Source organism: Capricornis sumatraensis, chromosome 9 (assembly GCF_032405125.1).
Source record: "Capricornis sumatraensis isolate serow.1 chromosome 9, serow.2, whole genome shotgun sequence".
Lineage (NCBI taxonomy): Eukaryota > Metazoa > Chordata > Mammalia > Artiodactyla > Bovidae > Capricornis > Capricornis sumatraensis.
Window position 1 is genome coordinate 89,581,721 of NC_091077.1, and position 24,131 is coordinate 89,605,851.

Consider the following 24,131-nt stretch of genomic DNA (forward strand, 5'->3'; position numbering starts at 1 on the left):
TCAATCTTGCCATCTCTTGCTTGACCATGTCCGATTTATCTTGGTTCATGGACCTAACATTCCAGGTTCCTATGCAATATTGTTCTTTAAAGCATCAGACTTTACTTTCACCACCAGATACATCCACAGCTAAGTGTCGAGAAAGAAGTTCCCACTTTGGCCCAGCCACTTCATTCTTATTGGAGCTATTAGTAATTGTCCTCGTCTCTTCTCCAGGAGCATATAGGACACCTTCCGACCTCTAGGGTTCATCTTCTGGTGTCATATCTTTTTTCCTTTTCATACTGTCAAGGAGGTTTTCGAGGCAAGAGTACTAGAGTAATTTGCCATTTTCTTCTCCAGTGGACAACATTTTGTGAGAACTCTTTGTATGACACATCCGTCTTGGGTGGCCCTACACAACATGGCTTATAGCTTTGTTGCATTACGCACATCCCTTCCCCATGACAAGGCTGTAATCCATATAGGGTATACATTAGCAGCTTTTAATCCAACTCTATAGAAAAATTCTTGTTTTCCAGCTGTAAGATTGATGATATTGACGTACCCATCTCTGTGCAGCAGTGTAATTGGTCTTCCCAGCGAGATCAGAATTCTTGTTTTGTTCATTTTGAAAGTACCCTACATATTTTTTAATTTTTGTAAATAAGAGGCCATCTTGTGGTAGTGAATGATTCATGTGCATATCCATATCTACATGTCTGTGTATGCTTGTGTCATCTATATATGTATTTGGCCACTAGAACACTATGTATATGTATTTCTAAAAATGACATGAACTTGAATAGCCAGGATGGTTTTTCATTATTGTGTTGTATCAAACCCATTTTTTTCTTGCAAGAGAGGTGAAATCTTCTGTTTAAAATAAATGTAATCCCTGTCCTCAGAAACATCTTGTGAAGTGTGTCCATGAATTGTGATATGTCATAGTATATATGGGGAGTTTATTATCATGTCCTAGAAGAAGTTTTAGCATTTTTCTTTTTGTCTTTGCAGGTGAAGATTATAGTATAGCTTCATCGGATGTGGTCTTACTAGAAGGGGAAACCAGTAAAGCTGTGCCAATATATGTCATTAATGACATCTACCCTGAGCTGGAAGAATCTTTTCTTGTGCAACTGCTGAATGAAACAACAGGAGGGGCGAAACTCGGGGTGTTAACAGAGGCAATCATTATTATTGAGGCCTCTGATGATCCCTATGGATTATTTGGTAATGAGACTAGTCTGTGTCTCTTACTTATTTGTATAGATTCATGCCTTTCTTTATTTTTAGAGCCTCAAAATTGATTTAATCTTGTTTCCTTTTAACCTGCTATTACTGATATATAAGGACATCTATGTATGTTCACCACCTGTGGTTAGAAATCAACCTCTTAGCATAAACCTAGAGATCATACACTTTTAGGCTTTTACGTCAGATCTGGCTCCTGGATGTATTTTGTGAATCTTAGACCAATTGTTAAAAGAACTTTTTTACAGAAATTTGTACAAAAATCTGAATTTCTGAGGTTTCTTTATATTAAAAAAGGTATGGTGACATCAAGCTCCCCTTTTTGCATAGCATCAGTCTTCGAAGCAAAATACCAACTGCCAGGCTTGTACCATGCCATTCACCCCAGAAGTCATGGGACCCACTTCACTCATGACTGATACATGTCTGACCTCTGTGGGCATCTGAGTTTATGATTTCTGGTTCTATCGTAATGAAAAATAATTTGGAAAATTTGGCAGGAAGGCCTGAGCAATTTGTATCATAGCATATTTCTCTGATTTTGTGGAGTTTAGCCTCTTAGATTGCTCGGTGGGGTCGGGGGGCGGAAATAAATAACTATAGGGTGGCAGTTGGTTTGCTCTATGCTGACTTAGTTTCACTTTGTATTTGAAATTATCTCTGCTTTGCCCTTTAGGTTTTCAGATTACTAAACTTACTGTAGAGGAACCTGAGTTTAACTCAGTGAAGGTAAACCTGCCAATAATTCGAAATTCTGGGACACTCGGCAATGTTACTGTTCAGTGGGTTGCCACTATTAATGGACAGCTTGCTACTGGCGACCTGCGAGTTGTCTCAGGTAATGTGACCTTTGCCCCTGGGGAAACCATTCAAACCTTGTTGTTAGAGGTCCTGGCTGACGACGTTCCGGAGATTGAAGAGGTGAGAGGAATGGCTAGTCTAGAATGACACTGTAAACCGTATCTTGTCTTATAGTGATTAGAACAGATGCCTGTTGTTGTGACATTTATAGAGGTGTCCGATAAGTTATTTCTGTGAGAATGTTCAAAATTTGGTAGTGTGAAAGTGATCCTTACAGAAAACAAAAGCGTTAGAAATAGGTCTCATACTTGTTCACATACTAGTTTACTAGTATAAGTTTTTTTTTGTACAATTATATTTTTCTATGTTTTGGTTAAGTGATTAAAAATATATAATCTGGCAGAAAGTTTGCTATATTGTTTCACATAAACAATTTGTTTGTATTCATAATCTCTCTTGGCTTGAGTGTGAGCCAATCAATCTTAATTATATGTGGATTTTGATTTTTCTGCTCATTCATTTGTTCTTTAGGATTTACTCTGTGACAAATTCCATGTGAGATTTATTTGCCTGATATTTATTTTTCATGAAAAAAGAAATGAAGTGGCAAATAAAGATAGCGTCTCAGTGGGGAAGTTGATTCATCACTGACATATATTGACTGAAGATAATTTTATTTTATGAAATTCAAGTATTATTAAAACCTAGAGCTCATAAAATTAGATTTAACAGCATTTATTCTTTAATAGTGTCAACTTTTTGTAGAAGGGAAGTCCATAAAATTTCAGTTGAGTGCTAATTGTGTCATTACTCACTTTTTAAATATTAGTTATTAGTTAATACATATAAAACATTTCTCTTTCCTTTCCTCTAAATTCAGTGACATCATGATATATTTTTGTTTCAAATTTTATCAGAGAATTTCCACTTATGAGAATGTGGGAAATAAAGCATAATAAATGAACTATTCATCAGACACATATGCAATATTCTCCCTTCGTAAAAAAGTGTATAGGGATTACAAGTATATTATTGAAGGGGTAAACATAAAGAGACATCTTAAAATTGATTCACACGATTGTATAACAGAATATTAAGGAACTTAAACAGCCTGTATTTCTTACGTGCAGTCATGCTCTAGTGTTAAAGTTGGTGAGGGGTTGTTCTGTTACATGCTGAGTTTGTAAATGTGTTGGAGGAGTTTCTTTATGTTCATTCGTGTTACAATATACTGTGTTCTTGTTTGGATATCTTTGATTTTTTTTTTTTCTTGCATCATGTTTATTCCAATTTCAGAACCGGGATTCTGTTAAGGAAGTTTTCACTGTATTTTTAGGTTATCCAAGTGCAACTAACTGATGCCTCTGGTGGAGGTACTGTTGGGTTTGATCGAGTGGCAAATATTATTATTCCTGCCAATGATAATCCTTATGGTACAGTAGCCTTTGTTCAGTCGGTTTCTCGTGTTCAAGAGCCCCTGGAGAGAAGTTCCTGTGCTAACATAACTGTCAGGAGAAGGTATATGAGATGGCTGCTTGGGACTTGTGGGGTGGTGGAAGAGGATCTCTTGCACAATCCAGTAATTTAATTATGATAGTTTTTACATAATGTAAAATATTTTACAGGTTATTATAATCTGTTAATTAAATAATGCTTATCACTATAAAGTACTGATGATTTTTCCCATACCTTTTATTATTGAAATGGGTTATACATCATTTGGCTTTCTAACCCCAGACATTTATTGCTTTAATTGGTGATTTGTTTGAATTAGAACTTAGAAACAACTGGTTTCTAAATTGAGGATCATTCAGATACCATATGAAGTAGTTGGTTTTCAGGTTCTTATCTTCGCCTGCCTTTTCTTTGTGAGGCAATATACTGCTCACTGAGCTCCTTCAGAAATAGAAAAATAGGTGGTCTTGCAACCTTGTGGCAAGTAATTACATTTACATTTCCTTAAAATGTACCCATGTCGGTATCATTCATTGTTAGTTTCAGTGAAAGTTAGTAGTGAAGATTCATTTTCTAACTCTGCTTGAAAATTCTGGAATGGTTGCGTATCTTGCAAGATATTTTCATAGCTGGGTTAAAAATAAGTATTATCTGAATGAAAATGAACCAAGTTTCCTTACATGAGAAAACTCAATGAGACATGGAAAGCTAATTAAGAAGCATGGTTGTGTCTGTGCTAGTACCTTATCCACTTAAAAAAAGTGGAAGCCACAGTCCGCGTTCTCGCCTCTGCGTGTAATGCACAGGTTGCTTTGGATGCCTAACCCATCTTTTGTCACCCCACGTTTTAGCGGAGGGCACTTTGGCCGGCTGTTGTTGTTCTACGGCACTTCTGATATTGATGTAGTGGCTCTTGCAGTTGAGGAGGGTCAAGACTTACTGTCCTTCTATGAATCGCCAATTCAAGGGGTACCGGACCCACTTTGGAGAACTTGGGTGAATGTCTCTGCAATGGGGGAGCCCCAGGATACTTGTGCCACTTTGTGCCTCAAAGAACACGCGTGCTCAGCGTTTTCCTTTCTCAGTGCTTCTGAAGGCCCCCAGTGTTTTTGGATGACTTCCTGGACCAGCCCAACTGCTAACAAGTCAGACTTCTGGACCTATAAGAAGAACGTGACCAGAGTAGCATCTCTTTTCAGCAGTCAGGCTGTGGCTGGTAGTGACTATGAGCCTGTGACGAGGGAGTGGGCCATCATGCGGGAAGGCGATGAATTTGCAAATCTCACCGTTCCTATTCTTCCCGACGATTTCCCAGAGATGGATGAGAGTTTCCTGATTTCTCTCCTCGAAGTTCATCTCATGAACATCACAGCCAGTTTTAAAAACCAGCCAACCATAGGACAGCCAAACACTTCTACAGTCGTCATAGAATTAAATGGTGATGCCTTCGGAGTGTTTGTGATCTACAGTATTAGTCCCAACACCTCCGAAGATGGCTTATATGTCGAAGTTCAGGAGCAGCCTCAAAGCACAGTGGAGATGGTGATCCACAGGACAGGGGGCAGCTTAGGTCAGGTGACAGTCGAATGGCGTGTCGTTGGTGGAACAGCTACTGAAGGTTTAGATTTTATAGGTGCTGGAGACATTCTGACTTTTGCTGAAGGTGAGTGATGGTTCTCAATGGATTTCAGTTCCCCCTGGGAAAGTCATTATAGTCCATTTTTATGATAGTGTTCATATGCATTCTTACTATGTACATTCTTGCTAATATGTAAAAGTGAATAAAAAAAGTAGTAGTTGGCTTGTTAATGGTTGACCTGACTTATAGAGGGCTGATGGGGCCCTACGCGTGTATCTTTTTAGCTGAATAAAAAGAGAAGAGGGAATGTGAGGATTTTATCCCTTTTATGTGTGATAGCAGAGCCTTTAAGGAAATGGAGACGCATACCTAAAGCCAGTTTTAATTTTGTAAAGGAAGTTATAAGAACGAGCCATATATCCACAATTAAACGTGCGAGTAAAAAGTGTTGATAGCCAAGAAATGGGAAGCTTTTTCATATGCACTGACAAATCAGGATAAACCTCCAAAGAAAATAACAAGTATGAATAGTATAAGGGCTTCCCTAGTGGCTCAGTGGTAAAGAATCTGCCTGCCAATGCAGGAGACACAGGTTTGGTCCCTGGCTTGGGAAGATCTCTTGGAGAAGGAAATGGCAATTCAGTCCTGTATTCTTGCCTGGGAAATCCCATGGACAGGGGGAACTGGTGTGCTATAGTTCATGGGGTCACAAAGAGTTGGATATGACTTAGCAACTAAACAACAGCAATAGCATAAATAGTATAAACTTGGGCTTCCCTGGTGGCTTGGACGGTAAAGAATTTGCCTGCAAGGAGGAGACCTGGGTTTGACCCCACTCCCTCCAGTATTCTGTCCTGGAGCATTCCATGGACAGAGGAGCCTGGCAGGCTACAGACCGTGGGATCACAGAGAGTCACACCACTGAGCGACTTACACTTCATTGGGTGACTTTATTCATGTTATATTAAGTGTAGTGACCTAGTGATAGATGAGCTTGTAATACTGGTCCTAGACTTGAATGGGATCACTATTTTAAATTTTCATGAACAGTGAAATTATAGAGAACTTGGACAATGATTAGGATTAGTGCAGATTTACCAGTTCTTTTCCAGGGTTGATTGAATCACCAAGTATTTGAAAATTTTGAACGTTCATATATTTAAAATAGTTTTCTTTGGGTGAAAGAAAGATATCTTTACTGAAATCATTATTTAACTCATGATTTGGGCACTTATAAATTCCATATGGCTTCTTAACATAGTTTTTTTCCTGATTGAAAGTAATTATACTCATAAAAGCTTCAGGTTATACAATAAAATGAAGGAAGTAAATGTTATTTGCAATTTCGTATCTTAGAGCAATTCATTGCATATTTTATCCTTTAATGCATATACTTTTTTTTGGAAACAGTAATTAGGGGTTATGATGCATATAGGGTATACTTTTAAAACATCTAATAAGCATTACATTTTAGAGTAACTTTTTAAGATAGTTTAAAACTTGTCTATAGTGGCTGGGCTTGTGCTTAGTCAGTCATGTCTGACTCTTTGCAACCCTGTGGGCTGTAGCCTGCCAGGCTCCTCTGTCTATGGAATTTTCCAGGCAGGGATACTGTAGTGGGTTGCCATTTTCTTCTCCAGGGGATATCTTCCTGACCTAGGAATTGAACCTGTGTCTCCTACATTGTAGATGGATTCATTACCTGCTGAGCCATCAGGGAAGCCCTCTATAATGGTTATTTCCCAGTAATTGATTTTGGGAACAATAGAATACTGATACACTTGATGTGGGAGGTATGTATGTGCATAGGTTAGCAATTGGTAACATTTTCCTGTAGTTCGAGGAAAGTAATGAAAATTTGAGGAGGGAGTGGAGATGAAAATTTAAGATTAGATGTTTTAGTGGCTTTGGTAACTATAAAGAATTTATCATGTAATGTAGTACCATTACAACAGTTAATATTAACCTTGAGTTGTAACTTTAGCATCATGCAAAATGGACTATATTTTGTAGTTGACCTGTATTCTCAGATAATACATATTCTCTTGAAGCAGTCTTAACACCGAATTGATAAAACATACCAGGGTCATCGGGATTCCCAGGTAAGTGGGAAGTGGTAAGGAATCCGCCTGCCAGTGCAGGAGACAGAGAGATGCAGTTTCAGTCCATGGGTTAGGAAGATCCCCTAGAGTAGGAAATGGCAACTCACTCCAGTATTCTTGCCTGGAAAATTCCATAGACAGAGGAGCCTGGCAGGCTACAGTCCATGGGACTGCAAAGAGTCAGACATGGCTGAGCACACACACTTGCATGCCAGCGTCATGAAACAGAGAACATGCATTCACACCTACTTTCTCCTTTTTCCTGTTTTTTCTCACCATTTCAGTCTCTTTCAAAACAGTGAATTAGATGGGGACCACTGTGGGCTGAACAGCAGAAGCAGTGTTGGGTTTGGGGGTATTCAGTGGTCTGTCTACAAGTGGGGTCCTAAACTAAATCGCAGAGTAAATTCTTGGCCCTGCTGCTGTCACAGATCACTTTGAAGTCCTCTTCTGCCTCCTTCCCCTATTGTCCACATCCTGGGAACTAGTATTTGATGTTGTCATCTCATCTGGCTCCCCTAAGACTTATCCCATTTAGGTGGGCTCTTTGCCTCAGAATTTACCATCCTTTTCTGTTTCTCATTTTGACCACTATTCCCTAAGTGTCCTTGGTCTTTCAGGGAAGTTTTGGGTTGGTTATCTGAAAATCATTCACAGTAACACCAGGATGAGAATGAGATCCACCTTTCTAGGAGGAACTATTTCTAAACAGTAGTTGCTTCAGCATCTCTTCCCCTAGCTAGGGCACGGTTCTAGGCTAGACACCAGGAATAAAACCATGATTCCTTGAAATAATTCTACCCTTTAACTTTCCGAATTCAAAATGTCCTTTCCACAGTCTGTCCATGTTAATGGAATTTTACAGTGCTTTATAAGTGAAAAGGGTATACAGGCTAACATATCAGTTCAGTCGCTCAGTTGTGTCTGACTCTTTGCGACCCCATGGACTGCAGCACACCAGGCTTCCCTGTCCAACACCAACTTCCAGAGCTTACTCAAACTCATGTCCATTGAGTCGGTGATGCCATCCAAGCATCTCATCCTCTGTTGTCACCTTCTCCCCCAGCTTTCAATCTTTCCCAGCATCAGGGTCTTTTTCTAATGAGTCAGTTCTTTGCATCAACTGGCCAAAGTATCTGAGTTTCAGCTTCAGCATCAGTCCTTCCAATGAATATTCAGGACTGATTTCCTTTAGGTTTGACTGGTTGGATCTCCTTGCAGTCCAAGAGACTCTCAAGTCTTCTCCAACACCACAGTTCAAAAGCATCAATTCTTTAGTGCTCAGCTTTTTTTATAGTCCAATTTTCACATCCATACATGACTGCTGGAAAAACCATAGCTATGACTAGAGGGACCTTTGTTGGTAAAGTAATGTCTCTGTTTTTTAATATACTGTCTCAGTTCAGTTCAGTCGCTCAGTCGTGTCTGACTCTTTGCAACCCCATGAATCGCAGCACGCCAGGCCTCCCTGTCTATCACCAACTCCCGGAGTCCACTCAGACTCACGTTCGAGTCAGTGATGCCATCCAGCCATCTCATCCTCTGTCGTCCCCTTCTTCTCCTGCCCCCAATCCCTCTCAGCATCAAAGTCTTTTCCAATGAGTCAACTCTTCGCATGAGGTGGCAAAAGTATTGGAGTTTCAGCTTTAGCATCATTCCTTCCAAAGAAATCCCAGGGCTGATCTCCTTCAGAATGGACTGGTTGGATCTCCGTGCAGTCCAAGGGATGCTCAAGAGTCTTCTCCAACACCGCAGTTCAAAAGCATCAAAATTCTTCGGCACTCAGCCTTCTTCACAGTCCAACTCTCACATCCATACTAGGTTTATCATAACTTTTCTTCCAAGGAGTAAGCATCTTATAATTTCATGGCTGCAGTACATTTGCTTACAGTGACACTAATGTTGCTCAAGATATTGAACTGTTATAATTCACTCATATATTTTTACTTAAAGGACTTCCCAGGTGGCACAATGGTAAAGAATCCACCTGCCAATGCAGGAGACACAGGTTCTATCCCTGGGTGGGGAAGAGTCCTTGGAGGAGAAATTGGCAACCCACTCCAGTATTCTTGCCTGGGAAATGCCACAAACAGAGGAAGGAGTTTGGCAGGCTATAGTCCATGAGGTTGCAGAAAGTCCGACATGACTGAGCAACTAAGCACCCACACATTTTACCTTAACAGTTTTTGAAGGAAGTTATTTTGGGCCTTTGTGAATTCTCTGTTGATGATTTTCTTACTTAGGTTTTATCCCATTAATTCTTTACAGGTGAAACCAAAAAGGTTGCCATTTTGACCATTTTGGATGACTCCGAGCCAGAGGATGATGAAATCATTGTAGTTAGTTTGGTGTACACGGAAGGTGGAAGTAGAATTTTGCCCAGTTCCGACACCGTCAGAGTGAACATTTTGGCCAATGACAATGTGGCGGGCGTTGTTAGCTTTCAGACTGCTTCCAGATCTGTCATAGGTCATGAAGGTGGGTTCTTTTTATTGTTGAGCACATTCACTCTCTTTTCCATGGAGGTAATTTTTTGTCTTGTTTTTTAAAGTTTCCCATTTTTACAAATTCTTTCATTATTTTGTACAGCTGGGTCTGTTAATGTATGTGGAGCTTATTTGGGAGAGGGCTGTGTAATGATCTGTTTAACTTGATTCGGAAGCCTTACAGATTGGTATTGTGTTCTAGCTTGCCACTCTCCACTAGAGTGATTTTAAGGAAATTGGTCAAACCTGGGATGCTCAGCTTTCTCATCTGTTAAATTACAGGAAATACTATTTCCTTCACTGGTTTCTGTGTGAGGATTAAATTAGCTCTAAATGCTAAGTGCTTAGCCTAGCTTTAGGCACATAGCATATGTATGCTAAGGGTTAACTGTTGATATTAAATGGTGAAATATTGACTGTCCCAAACAAATAGTAGTTTCTAATCAGTGACTATTTTAGCCTGGATTTTACATTTGTATGGCAGTATATTTATGAACTAAGTGGCAAATTAGAAAATTTACAAAGTATCCCCTTTTCCCATAAAAAACAGTAATTTCTTTGAAACTTAATATTTTACATCATTTATAGGGTTTACATTTATAGGCTGCTTTTTGTTTGTTTAAAGCATCATGACAATGTTTTTGTCTTTGAATAAGTCTGTTTGAGATAAAACTGGTATTTATAGATTGTGTTTCACTGTAATTTGTGTTTAAAAATAATTGTATCTCAAAGATTTAAGAAATGAAAAGGATTAGACCTTTCATTTGGACTTTGATTTTTACGATGAGAAAACTGGCACACAGGTTAAGTGACTGGACAGAATCCTGTAGCTGGTGTTTGTGGCTGTCTGGAAACTGAGGGCCTTTTAGTGTGCGTCGTCTTTTACCTTACCATATTCCCAACTTGCAGGTTTATTCAACTTAATGCAAATATCTGAGACATTTTCCAACATTCTTCCCTTTTATTAACGGTTTAGAATCTCATATTGTCATAGCAACAGTGAGTAAAAGTGACTAACGAATTGCTGTAAATCCAGTCTAAAGACCTATCATCAACTCTCAAAAAATTATTTGTAGTATAATACGAGTTAAAAGTCACCACAGGATAAGTTAATCTTAATAATAATGACAACAACAATAACATTTATTGAGTGTTTTCTGCCTGCCAGACATTTTACATCAATTATTTTGTTTAATTTTAACAATAGGGCTATGAAGTGGGTATGATGATATACACCAGGTTTTCAGACAAGGAAACAATGTTTGAGGGACTACCCAACACATAGTTATTCATGGTGGAGCTTAAACCTAGTGCTGTCTGAATCCAGAGTTTATGCTGTAGGGCACCTTGTGAGAAGAAGCTTTGTTCTGCTTGGACTTAGGTCTACTGCAGAACTTGGCTATGCAGGAATGTCGGGTAAATATTTGAGTTGAAAGAATGATGAATTTGAGTAACACTGTCCATGTGAGAGGAGGAAATGGGTGAGAGAAGCTGACTCTATCTTGAGTTAGATGAATTAGATTTTTAGAGATAATAGTTGGAATCAGGAAAATTACTAAGATTTTGGTGGTCGGAGGAAGAAAGGCAAGTTGTCAAGGATGGAGCTGTGTGAAATACCAGGCAAGGGTCCAGGAAAGGCAAAAGGCAAAGGAGAGAGGGGAGAGAACACTCTGCCAGAGGAGTGGGAAGAGACCAAAGTAAGAGTGTGTTCTCATTAGTTATCAGAAGAAAGTAAGCCTTGTGTCTGTGCTGTACTCACCTCACTGGACAACCAGTGAGATTAGATTCCCAAATGGGCCATAGGAAGCAGTAGTAACTGCAGAGGAATTTTAGAGGAGAACTTGGGATGGACAGCAAATTACTGAGGATAAAAGACAGGATGTAGACGCCCTGGGGGCAGTTAGCCACTCAAAGTCTGGTCCTCAAGTTGACGTCTTCACACAAAGTATTTTTTGCTTCTGGTTTGTGACAAGATAAATTCAAAAATGAAAATAATCTTTTCTAGAGACTTTTATAATCTCATTTTGCTGTGAAATCCAAAAGTGATATCTTTGGGTTTATACTTTGTATGTGTGTCCTTTTGACATTTAACTTACCTACTCATTTTTTTTTTTCTGTTTTACAAAACTGTCAGTCTGAGACAGATCAAGGAAAACAAAGCAAAAACCCCTTGTCTTTCACTGCTTTAGGGGTGAGAAGCACTGCCTTAGGGGGTATTCAGCTTATTGGCTCTGAGAGCAAGGAAAGGAGAAAAACTGAAGAAAGCTGATATGATTATTGTATCATATCTAATATGTTAAAGTAGATATAATAAATCTGCTTTATCATATCAACCTGTGAGCATGAGTTTGGTACAGGAAACAGGACAATGAATTCCGTTCATCAGTTAGTACTCCCTAGACTTTTTACATTGTAGATAGTAAAGCATAGAGTGTTTTGGCCTTGTTTTTATTTTGTTGAAGAAATACAGAGAAGAAGGAAATGTAGAAGAAGAGAATAAAAGTGTTAGTTTCATGGAGTAACCAGAAAGGATTAGATTTACTGGAGGACTTAAGAGCTGCTCTAGGTATATGATTTTCAGCAATATGCTGGGATATTTTTTCTAGGAGTACAAAAGTACTTGGATGTCCTGGATCACTTTAAGGGGATTAGAACTGTAAAGGAGGCTAGTGTCGCAACGTTCATCTTAAGGAAATCTGGATGGTGGCGGTAGTGGTGGGCCGGGGGCCCTGAAGAAGCTTAGGCTCTCTGCTGAGCTCCTAGTCGTCCTGGAGAAACTGCACATTCTGACATCGGTGTTCTCTTTCACCTGACCAAACTTAGCCTGAAAGCCAGATTGTGGTCTCTGCAGTTTCCAGCAGCTAAATATCTGCAGGAGGATGCAAACAGGAAAAATGATTGACTCTTAAAACACATGGTCCACGTGTGTTATTGGTTAAATAGCCGCTTTATCATATCAACTTGTGAGCATGAAGCAGAGAGATGAATTGCTTTCATTTATTAGTACTCCCTAGACTTTTTTACAGTTTCCAAATAAAAGATGGAAGAAATTTCTGTTTTTTTTAGTTTACTTTTCTTTCCCATTCCTCTTGAACCTTTTCTTAGAGTCTAAGTTAATTTTCTTTTTTCAAAAGCATTATGTCCGGCCTCAAGAATTCAGCATTTTGTATGTGTATTCTTTATGTTACTGCAAAATTGCATAGAGAAATATATATCACGCAGAAGTTTACAAAAATGAAAACTTCTTAGTGATTCTTCAAAGATAACTGCCAAGGAAATGAAATTATAAAAGTGCCATATGTGCTTTTGGCAGTGTTAACATTGCTTTTGACCTAGTGTTGGAGTTTCATTTATGTGACTGGTTTTAAAATGTGTACTCTGCTGAACTTCTGGCTTTAGGATACATTTTCAGTTCATGGGGAGGAATTGCCCTAGTGTTTAACAATATATTGAATTCTGTAAAGTCCTACTTCTACATTTTTGTCCTATGGCAATTGGATAGATGCCCAGTGGTAAATATTACTCTCTTTCAAATGTAATGGGCAGAATTGAGAAATATGGGAGAGTAGGTTTTTATCGCATGCTGTGTATAAATGCACTCTTTATAAATCTGTGTGAGATGGTTCACTTCACACAGCTCTGCAGCACCAGAATCATTATGTCATGTTCAATAGATTTAAAATATGTCCTTTTCTTAGAGACAGCATATATCTTTTGTAGGCAAATATTTGAACAAGAGATGTGATTCTTTAAAAAAATATTTATCAAACTGCTATATTAGAAGCATTCAACTTTCTATCTTAACTGTTCTTATTGACAGTATGTGTTTCGTACTATTTGTATTTCTGTAATTGTTTTAAATCATTTTCCATCGTAGAGCATGGTCAATTTGGATGGCACCTGTATACCATGTATACATGAATCTATTAAAACACATTTCCCATATTTTAGTTTTCCATTATTGTTATACACATTGTAGTTGATGTTTATCTTTGTGAGGAGAATCTTGATTTGTTTTGCAACAAGCAGATGAAACACTCTGGGTTATTAAAATGAATTTTATGCCTAGTTCTTATTTGTGTTAGGCTAGGCCAAGAGTGCGTATGATAGATCATCTGCTTAGAGTTGAAATGTATCACTGACTTTTGCTAGACTCTCGATTTCATATCAAGATGATCTTTCAGGAGTTAGATTTTTCAGTAGGGGAGGGCCCTCCCTAGGGCTTCATCCTGGGAAAAAACTATAAGCAATATGTTGAGACATTTGTTATCTGAAAATTTGACTTTCCCTCTCTAGGCCTTATCTTCTGTCCTTCCCTTATATTTAGAAGCCTGAGCACTTATTTCTAATTTTTTTCTTTTGCTATATTCTTTGACTCCTTCTCTAGGTAGAAGATAGCTTTCCAGTAATTTTTCCTAGGAAGCATTTCAAATGGACCTGATTCTTAGCAGTCTGCCTTAAAGAGGCAGAGTTTTTTGATTAATAGAAAATCTTCACATCATTTATACTATTGATATGATTTTCAGTAGCTTTAGACAATTATGTGCTTAAGGAATGCTTGATTTACCTTTTATGAGTGTGTGTTGTGCTTTAAATTGTGTTTCTTGTCATATTTTCTTGCAAGTTACTTGCGAGGTATTGTTAAATTTTCAAAAGTGGTCTTAAAATTGGTATTAGACTGAGTATTTTTACATGTAATAAGTTCATAGGAGGATTTTACATCTTTCTTCTTAGCATTTCATTTTTAGTTTCACCTTTAATGGTGCATTTATTTCCAAATCTCTATGTACCATCTCAGAACTGTAATTTTTTATTATGACGTTTACAGGTTCCCCTTCAACATGGGTTTTCATTGATCTACATTTTTTTCACCATTAGTATTTTTATTACATCTTTAGTAGTTTTTCAAACTTACATAATTTTTATTTTTAAATATTACTATGTTTCCTTGAAATCCATACTCTATAGAACTTTTTATTTGTGTCACCAGACAACACTGTAGGTGAAACGGCTTAATAACTCCAAAGGTCTCTCCATGTCTTTCAATAATAAACCCCTGTGGAATTCTGCATGGTATACAAGAGAGCTGCTCTAGGGTTTCATGATAGTATCTTTGTTTTATTCCTCTGAGTTATACAAGTATAAATGTTTCGGATGGTATGGCAATTATTGCTGATTGTACCCATTCTTTCAGTTATATCCTAACCTTTGGACATTCTAATAGTGTTTCCTTTATGTTTCAAAAAAATCCAAGTCATAGCCTACTAACATGATACAGTTAAAATTTTTTTTCATATTGAAACATTTTAAAATGTATACATTAAATATTGAATTGTTTTGGGAAATTTTATTTAGAGGTCTTTCTGATGTTTTTGCTTTCTTATATTTTCTGCTGTCCCCAAATAATTTATTGCATTAAAGTTATGTGTGCTCAAATTTAGTATGAAAATTTTTTGCTTGTTAGTATTAAAAAATTGAGGGTAAGAGGAGAAAGGGGTGACAGAGGATGAGATGGTTGGATGGCATCACTGACTAATGGACGTGAGTTTGAGGAAACTCAGGGAGATAGTGATGGACCGAGAAGCCTGGCTTGCTGCAGTTCATGGGGTCGCAAAGAGTCAGACACAACTTAGCGACCGAACAACAACAAATTGAAATTAAGATAATCTCTAAATTAATTAATTTATGATATTTTAAGAAACCTGTTAGAAGTAATTATTTAATTTTTTTATTTTCAAGAGTAAAAAAGCTGTGGTAGTTAACATATATTTGGAAAAGCTGTTCATATTTTTATTGCTATTCTCCTTTAAAAAAAGGTCATAAGTATTTAACTTGTTTAGATAACTAAATAAAAGTGATTTTTTAAATGAATATGCATGGATTTCAACTATATGTCTATGCTATAAAATTTGAATAAGAATGTGTTCTTTTAAAGCTTTTTAAACATTAATTCACTTATCTTTAAAATTATTATTACATTTTAGTAATATGCTTCATTAGTATAACGTGTTCATCATCATCAAAATCTTGAATGCAGCATATTTTCAGCAAGCCATCACCAGTTTCCATAGGAGCTTACTTTTCACTTTAAGTAATTTAGAAGAGATGTCTGTTTTGATTTTCTTCAGTTTTATAAAGTATTACATGAGGATAAAAGCCAGGAATGGAAATTATCTAAAATGCCTCAATTATCCAGGAAGGATAACTGTAACGTTGGTGAAGTTACAGAGGTTGATATACAGATTTGACACTTTTCCTTTGTATTTCTTTTTATAAAACAAAATCATTGATGGTATATGTAAGTTACAATTTAAAGAAATGTGATTTTCAGGTATTTGCAAGCATTTTTATGCATGCATTGTGTAAAATCACATTGCATACCAGTGTAAGGAATTTGTGTCCTTTTGAGAAGTGAAGAAAGAATTTACTTGTATTATTGCTAGTTTTGACCATGAGGACTTAATTATTAAATTTACAGAACATTTCTGTTCTGGTGCATGTTTTGGAGTGTATAAAAAGTTTGTGTTTTCCATTTTAGCATGTGCTTTTTAACTTTTACCCATTAAACTTCCTGAAGTTCTACTAAATGGAAGTATTTAGAAGTGGAATCAGCAGTAATGTGTTAACAAACACTAAGCATGTATAAAGCTTCTAGAAAATTGCAAACAGAACAGGTTTGTAATGTTCTTAGAAAAGGCATTGTAGCAGTTGCATGTTTGGGATTTGGGTTTTGTTGACTTCAAATGTGAGTAAGTTCATTTTACATTAAACATTCATCAATCTGTACATTTGACTTGCAGGAGAAACTTTACAGTTCCATGTGATAAGAACACCCCCTGGTCGAGGAAATGTTACTGTTAACTGGAAAATTATTGGGCAAAACCTAGAACTCAATTTTGCTAACTCTACTGGTCAACTCTTCTTTCCTGAGGTAATAGCACCAAGAAAAACTGTACTGAACTACTTGGAGGAAACTGTGTTTTGTGAGGAAAATGGGAAAATTCTAAAGATGTGATACAAGGATTAACAGAGATTGATGAGGGAGCTACTTCCTTAGGAACTCAAAGGATTTCTAAGACTTCAGGAGGAGGTTTGCTTTTGTATATGTGCTTGTATGAATAGACCTCCTTTAAGCAAACAGAAAATGCTGTTTCTGGGGCGAGCCCTCTGGGTCTCGTTCCCTCCCAGTGTTGGTGTCAGCTGTGTCATTCTGCAGATGATGGATACTCTTGTCCCTTTTTGCTTACTCCTCACTCTCTTGGAACTTTAATTGCCCTTGGAACTTAAATGTTTCACCGCTATGAAACAGCTAATATAGCCCTAGAAACAAATGTCTTTTTATGTCTTGTTCACACATTGTCTTTGAGCTTGCATTTAGGTGTTCTTTCTGATATTTGGAAAGAAGATGATTGGTGAAAGATAACTATGTAAAAACAGTTCTTGGGTACTAAGTTAGTACTACTTTATTATTACTCTTCATCTTCTCTTCCACACTCACTTGATAGGAATTCTCGTTTGCTGACATGTTTAATTCTTTTTCTCGTCATTTCCACTGCCTAAATATTAAGCCAAACCTTTATAACCTTCTGCCTTGATTACTTGATTACATTTGACTTCTGTTAACTGGTTTCCCTACAACATGAGTCTTGTTTTCCATACTCCAGTTATTCCCATTCACCACTGCCATAGAAATCTCTCCAACTTATTGCATTGTCTGGAATTTTTAGTAGTGCTACTTTGCTTATTAGATAAGATTGACATACATTAACTCAGCACTCAAAATCTTCCAGTTTGTTCCCTATCTACTTTCAGCCTATTTTCCTAGGAGTCAGTGTTTTTTTTTAAATATATAATTTATTTTTTAAGCCAAAGAACAGTTTAAGGGAAATTATGTTTGAGTGCACGGTTTATAAAGACAATAAAAGTAGAAGATAGTTTGTGCTCAGTGACACTAGAGGGATGAATTTCTTTGTGTTTGATACAGGGGTCATTGAATAAAACAATATCTGTGCATTTGTTGGATGACAATATTCCTGAGGAGAAAGAAGTATACCAGGTCATTCTGTATGATGTCAGGACACAAGGTAATGCAGAATTTTATTGTTATTTTTCTGGTATGTTATTTTCAGAAAAAATAATAGTTGCTATTTATATTTAATGGTTAGGTGGATACCGATTTTAAAAATGTTACTTTAAATATCATCTGCCCTGTAACAGTTTAGATCCAAACAAATCAGCTCAGCATGAAAATACTTTTCTTTATAGATTCAGTTAAAAACTGTAGAATTTTTGCTAAGTATTTCCTATGGAAAAAATGCATCTCTGAAGGTAGAATTTGATGAAATTAATTTTATACTCAGTTCAGTTCAGTCGCTCAGTTGTGTCCGACTCTTTGCAACCTCATGAACCATAGCACATCAGCCTCCCTGTCCATCACCAGCTCCCAGTTTGGATTCTGGATCAGTTATATGGGATAAATTAGATTTAGTAATTTGTGGAAGTTATCTGGGTATTTTCCTCAGTTTCTGATCACTTTCTGTAATTCAGATGACCAGTACAGCAACTTAATAACAATAATTGGTCAAGCAAAAAAGAATCATGATTTACTACCTAAGAAGAACAGTAAAAGGTAGTTTCTGTTTGTCAATCTAAAGATTTCTGTTAGAGAAGTAACAGTAACCACTTTCTGCTTACGTTACTATGTTTCAGAGAGTGAGATTATATTTTAAGTGTTTAGCAGTTAATGTCAAATCACCGTTCGATTTCTTGTGGTCCCTGACTTTCTTAGGAGTTTCACCAGCAGGTGCTGCTCTGCTCGACGCTCAAGGATATGCAGCTATTCTGACCGTAGAAGCCAGTGATGAACCACACGGAGTGTTAAATTTTGCTCTTTCATCAAGATTTGTTTTGCTGCAGGAGGCTAACACAACAATTAAGCTTTTCATCAACAGAGAATTCGGATCTCTAGGTTTGTGTTACTCTAGAATGAATGGAATTTCCAGGCAGGTGCTTTTTAAGTATTCTACTAGGGTGGATGAAAGCTATTGCTAAAATAAACCAGGAATGGGAAAAAAAATGAATATTGTACTATCTAGTGTCACAAAATGCTGTACAATAAATAGTCATACAGTCTCAGCAGCATATGATAGCGGGTGGGCTATGGGTCCACTAACTGAGCTGGACTTGGCCCAGGGTGACTCTGTTCCAATATGCCTCTCATTCTTCTCCTGCCACCAGTAGAGGCCCTGAGGACGAGCAAAAACATGCAGACTCCATCAGGTCTAGGCTCAGAACTAGCACACAATCACTTTGTCTCTGTGGTAGCAGCCAAAATAAGTCACACAGTCAACCCAAAGTCTAGAGGTGGGACAGTCTACCTTGCCCACAGCGCAGTATCACTGAGCCGTTACATGATAAAGGCCAGAAACATAGGAAGGGGTGAAGAATTGGGGGCCAACAGTGCAGCTACTGAGGTGCTTTTACGAAAGTCAAAAAGTTTGTAATGTTATTTTAAAAATTTTATTTATTTTTAATTGAAGGATATTTGCCTTACAATATTGTGTTGGTTTCTGTCATACATCAACATGAACCGGCCATAGGTATACCTTCGTTCCCTCCCTCTTGAACCTCCTTTTTTTTTTAATTTAATTATAAAATCTTTTCCCATCCAATTCACTTAGGAGCAATTAATGTCACGTATGCCACAGTTCCTGGAATGTTGAGCCGAAAGAACCAAACAGAAGGAAACCTCGCTGAGCCAGATGTGGACTTCGTCCCGGTCGTTGGCTTTCTGATTTTAGAAGAAGGGGAAACAGCAGGAGCCATCGACATTACTATCCTTGAGGTAAAACACTTATTTTGCTGTTGCTGCACTAAACGTGAATAGCCAGGTAACAAGTAGAAATCGATTAAATGCTCTGGTGCCCTTAAATCAGCTTCTTTCTTTTTGTGATTTCTTTTTTTTAACCACACAGGGATTCTGTTCTTGTCTAGATAGGGTCATCTGTTGTAGTGTATTTTATTATAGAAACAACTTTTGATAAAGAAAATTTCTTTAGAGCAATCCCCTTTAAGATGGCAATGGCCTGAGAGATTCCAGAGGAGCATTTTGATTACTCTGAAGGATTCATTGGAGCAGTGAAGCCATGTAGGTCAGCGTCTTAGTTTTTAAGACTGGTTAAATTAGAGATAGCAGGAAACTCACTAGAGGCTGATGGTATAAGATGTGATTATGGTCAAGCTTAAAGTAATCATTGGTGACTGAAATTGTGTTTTAAATGATTTTTCACATTGCAGAATCTTGTGCTATTTTGGGACCTGGTGTTTCAACTACCTAAATTCACTTCCAAGAGGTTTATGAAAATAATACCTATGGAGAGTGTAGGAGATGACTGTGAGGCAGAGGGTGGAGGAAGGGAGAGAGTAATATTGCCTTAGAAAATGAATTTTCAATTACTGTGTATTTTGGGGGTTCTGTTTCTTGAGAATTCTTATTTTCTCAGAAGCTTTTTACATTTACAAAATTGTAAGTACTAAACCATCTACCATCTGAAGTCAGTAATTCTTGTTTTGTTGATTACCATGACACTGTGACCTAATACAATAATTTGAGAATTCTAACGCTGTAGCATGAAAGGTAATATTATTTCAGTCTGTGACATACGACACAAGATTTGATGAAACTTTAAGGTGGTCTTCTTTCAAACATAGTATCTGTTAATGTAACAATAAAAATAAATTATTCCTCAGATATGTTATTATTAAAGCAGAAAGTCACCTTTCAGGGGTCTAGTTTACAGAGTCTTATTCTATGAACACAGAATTTCAAAGTTTCCTTTGTTTCTCCCTAGGTCTTTGTAACCTTTTTGGTTCTTAGATTATTAGCACAAGATTAAAAGACCACAGGTCTGTATGTGCAGAAATAAGCCAGGCCGGGGGGATATATACAGAATATACAGGCTGAGGAGAGTTGTTCTGTGGGGATGGGGTATGGTGGGGGTAGATGGGAGACAGTCCCTGTATATCGCTGCTTCCGTAATTCATTGGTCCGTGTATTATAGAAGACAGAGCCAGTGACTTGTATTTTCTTAATTTTTCATGTGGCCACATATCTCCATTAAATAAAATGAAGAGAGAGGTATATACACTGATACTGTTTATCCATATATATATGTATATACTGGATTTCTGTGTAGATATTGCTGTCTGTCTACTTACTGATGATGTGGTTTAGCTAGTCCTCCTGTTTTGAGCACCTGCCTTGTTAGTCATTAATCATAGTATTGTATGAAAATTAACCATCACTAGTATCTATCACTCTGTAGGGACTCACTCTAGGGCCAGGTACTCCATATGCATTATGTATAACCAGTTTTACATATTTCAATATCCCCAAAGTAGCTGTTATTTCCCTCATTATAAACTGGAATTGGACTTCCCCTGGTGGTCCAGTGGTTAAGCATCTGCTATGCATTATGTTTAATCAATTTTACATATTTTTAATCAATATCCCCCAAAAAAGAAAGTGAAAGTGAAGTTGCTCAGTTGTGTCCGACTCTTTGCGACCCCATGAACTGTAGCCTACCAGGCTCCTCCGTCCGTGGGATTTTCCAGGCAAGAGTACTGGAGTGGGGTGCCATTTCCTTCTCCAGGGGATCTTCCTGACCCAGGGATTGAACCTGAGTCTCCCACATTGTAGGCAGACGCTTTACCATCTGAGCCACCAGGGAAGTCCCCAAGGTAGCTGTTTCCCTCATTATAAGTTGGAATTGGATTTCCCTGGTGGTCCAGTGGTTAAGCATCTGCCTGCTGATGCAGGGGACATGGGTTCGATCCCTGCTCCAGGAAGACCCCACGTGCTGCAAGACAACTGAACCTGTGCACCAAAGTAGCTGAGTCTGTGCTCTAGAGGTGCTCTAGCTGTGCTGAAGCCCACCCGCCCTGGAACCTGTGCTCTCCAGCAAGAGAAGCCTCTGCAATGAGAAGCCTGTGCACAGCAACTATAGGGTGGCTGCTGCTCACTGCAGCTAGAGAAAGCCCACGCGCAGCAACGAAGACCCAGTGTGGCCAAAAAAAAAAAAACACATGGCAGAATTGAGGGCTGAAAGTTTTAACAACTCAACTAAAATTACAGAAATGTACTAGGTCTCTTTGACTACAAAGCCTGTGTTTTTCCCACCGTGTTATTCTATTCTTCACTCTTAATTGGATATGAAAGCAATTTAACATCTTTTATTATATTTAAAATAATATTAAGCTTGTATATTTATATAATTGGTTTACATATTAGTCCAGGTAAAAACTGAAATCAATATAAAATGATTTCATGTGGTTCCACATAATAACATATAATTAGGTATAAAAGTTTAATAGTTTTATTATTATTATTTTTTAAATTCAGCTTTATTGAAGTACAGTTAGCCCATGCTGCATGGTAAACTTATGTAAAATCTTAAAAAGTATATAAAATTGGTATATTGTGTTGATTTGATTTATATTTACATTGTGAAAGGATTTTGCATATCTAGTTAACACCTCCGTCCCCTCATGTGTTTATCTTTTTGTGTGTGTATGAACATGCACGTTCTACTCTACCAGCAAATGTCAGTTACACAGTAAGGTATTGTCAGCTAGAATCACCGTGTTTTACTTTAGATCCTCGGATCTGTCATCTGTAGCTGAGTTTATACTCTTTTAACAATTCCTTCCCTATCCCCACCCTCAACTTCCCCACCTAGCCCCTGACAACTGGTTTTCTATTCTCTGTTTTATGTGTATGACTTTTTTTTTAGATTCCACATATAGGTTCTACCATACAGTATGTCTTTGTCTGGCTTACTTCACTTAGCGTAATGCCTTCAAGATCCATCTTGGTTGTCAAAACGAATGATTTCCTTCTTTCTTGTGGCTGAGTAATGTTCCGTCTTATACACCACATCTTACCCCTTCATCTGTCGATGGACACTTAGGCTGTTTCTGTAACCTGACCATTGTGAATAATGCTGTAATGAATATGGGAGTGCATATACCTCCTCATTATTCTATTTTCATTTCCTTTGGATAAATACCCAGGTGTTCGATTGCTGGTGGTTCTATTTTTAAGTTTCTCAGGAACCTTCATGTTGTTTTGCAGAGTGACTGCACCAGTTTACACTCTCACCAACAGTGTAAAGGGGTCCCCTTTCTCCACATTCTCACCAACACTGATATCTTTTCGATAATAGCCATTCTAACAGGTGTGAAGTGATGTCTCATTGTGGTTTTGACTTGCATTTCTATGATGGTTAGTGACATTGAGTGCATTTTCATGTACAGGTTGGCCATTTGTATATCCTCCTTAGAAAAATTTCTATTCCATTCCTTTGCATTTTAAATCAGATTATTTGTTGTTTTGCTGTTGACTTATACTACTGTTAAAACATATTTTGGATCTTTGTGATTTGCAAATATTTTCTCCCATTTGATAGGTTGCCTTTTCTTTTGCTGATGTTTTCTTCTGCTCTGAGGAAGCTTTTCAGTTTGATGTAGTTCCACTTTTTATTTTTGCTTTTATTGCTTTTGTTTTTGGTGTTAAATCCAAAAAAATCATTGCTAAGACATGGTTGTTTTTTTTTTCTGACTTAAATCTTTTCTACTCTGTGTTTGAATTTTTGTATTTTCTGTATACCATTTAAATATATATATTTAAAAGATAATTTCAAAAAGCAGCTTGTGAGACGTAATTACTTTGAGACCGTAATTGTAGAGAATTTAATGGGTGAATTTTTGCAGGACGATATACCAGAACTAGAAGAATGTTTCCTCGTGAATTTAACTCATGTGGAACTTATCATGGCCCCTTTCACTTCGTTTCCTCCTAGATTAGGTATGGTGGCCTTTTTTGTTTGTTTGTTTCTGTTTACTCACTGCAAATGAAATAAAATTTCTTCAGTTTTTAATCAGAAATGATCATTGTGAAGTTTGCTAATCTCAGCTATATGTGAAAATATGGTGAGCTTTTAGTTTTAGTTGAAAGACCCTCATATATTGTAGTTGTGTGCATTGGACAGCATAAAGACATTTAAGAATTCCTGTGTGATGCTTCTTTAAACATTGCAATTATTTTATGAACAAATTTGTAATCTTCAAAATAGAATTAGTTCTTATGAAGTCATTTTCCTTTCAAAATTTAATTTGCTGTTTTCATTAGATCTCCAGATTATCAGATGTTTTTATGTTCTCGTAGATTAAGAACAGCATTTGTTTGTTTGTTGTGTTCTCTGCTGCTGTTTTGACTTTTTATCTCTTTCCTTTCATGCTTTAGAAAAGACTCAGTTAATTCGTTACAGACTGAAAGGTAAAACTCGAACCTCAGTACAAATTTATGTAGATTACTTTAAAAAGAGAAATTCTTCCTATTAAAACACAAACTCCTGTTCACGATTTGGACATTCGATATTGGAAAGTTTTTTCGAAACTTTCAGATGTGATGGCCTG

General features: G+C 37.3%; 1 protein-coding gene across 1 annotated transcript in view; it reads left to right on the forward strand.

Annotated features, from left to right (window-relative positions):
• The window catches only part of ADGRV1 (adhesion G protein-coupled receptor V1), a 537,422-nt gene that overhangs the window by 99,719 nt on the left and 413,572 nt on the right, over positions 1-24,131 (forward strand). The window contains exons 30-39 of the mRNA XM_068981126.1: positions 997-1,212; positions 1,910-2,154; positions 3,371-3,552; positions 4,341-5,152; positions 9,439-9,648; positions 16,457-16,587; positions 17,641-17,740; positions 18,445-18,624; positions 19,337-19,500; positions 23,427-23,520. Coding sequence (XP_068837227.1) covers positions 997-1,212; positions 1,910-2,154; positions 3,371-3,552; positions 4,341-5,152; positions 9,439-9,648; positions 16,457-16,587; positions 17,641-17,740; positions 18,445-18,624; positions 19,337-19,500; positions 23,427-23,520 — 2,334 coding nt within the window. The remainder of the gene's footprint in view (positions 1-996; positions 1,213-1,909; positions 2,155-3,370; positions 3,553-4,340; positions 5,153-9,438; positions 9,649-16,456; positions 16,588-17,640; positions 17,741-18,444; positions 18,625-19,336; positions 19,501-23,426; positions 23,521-24,131) is intronic.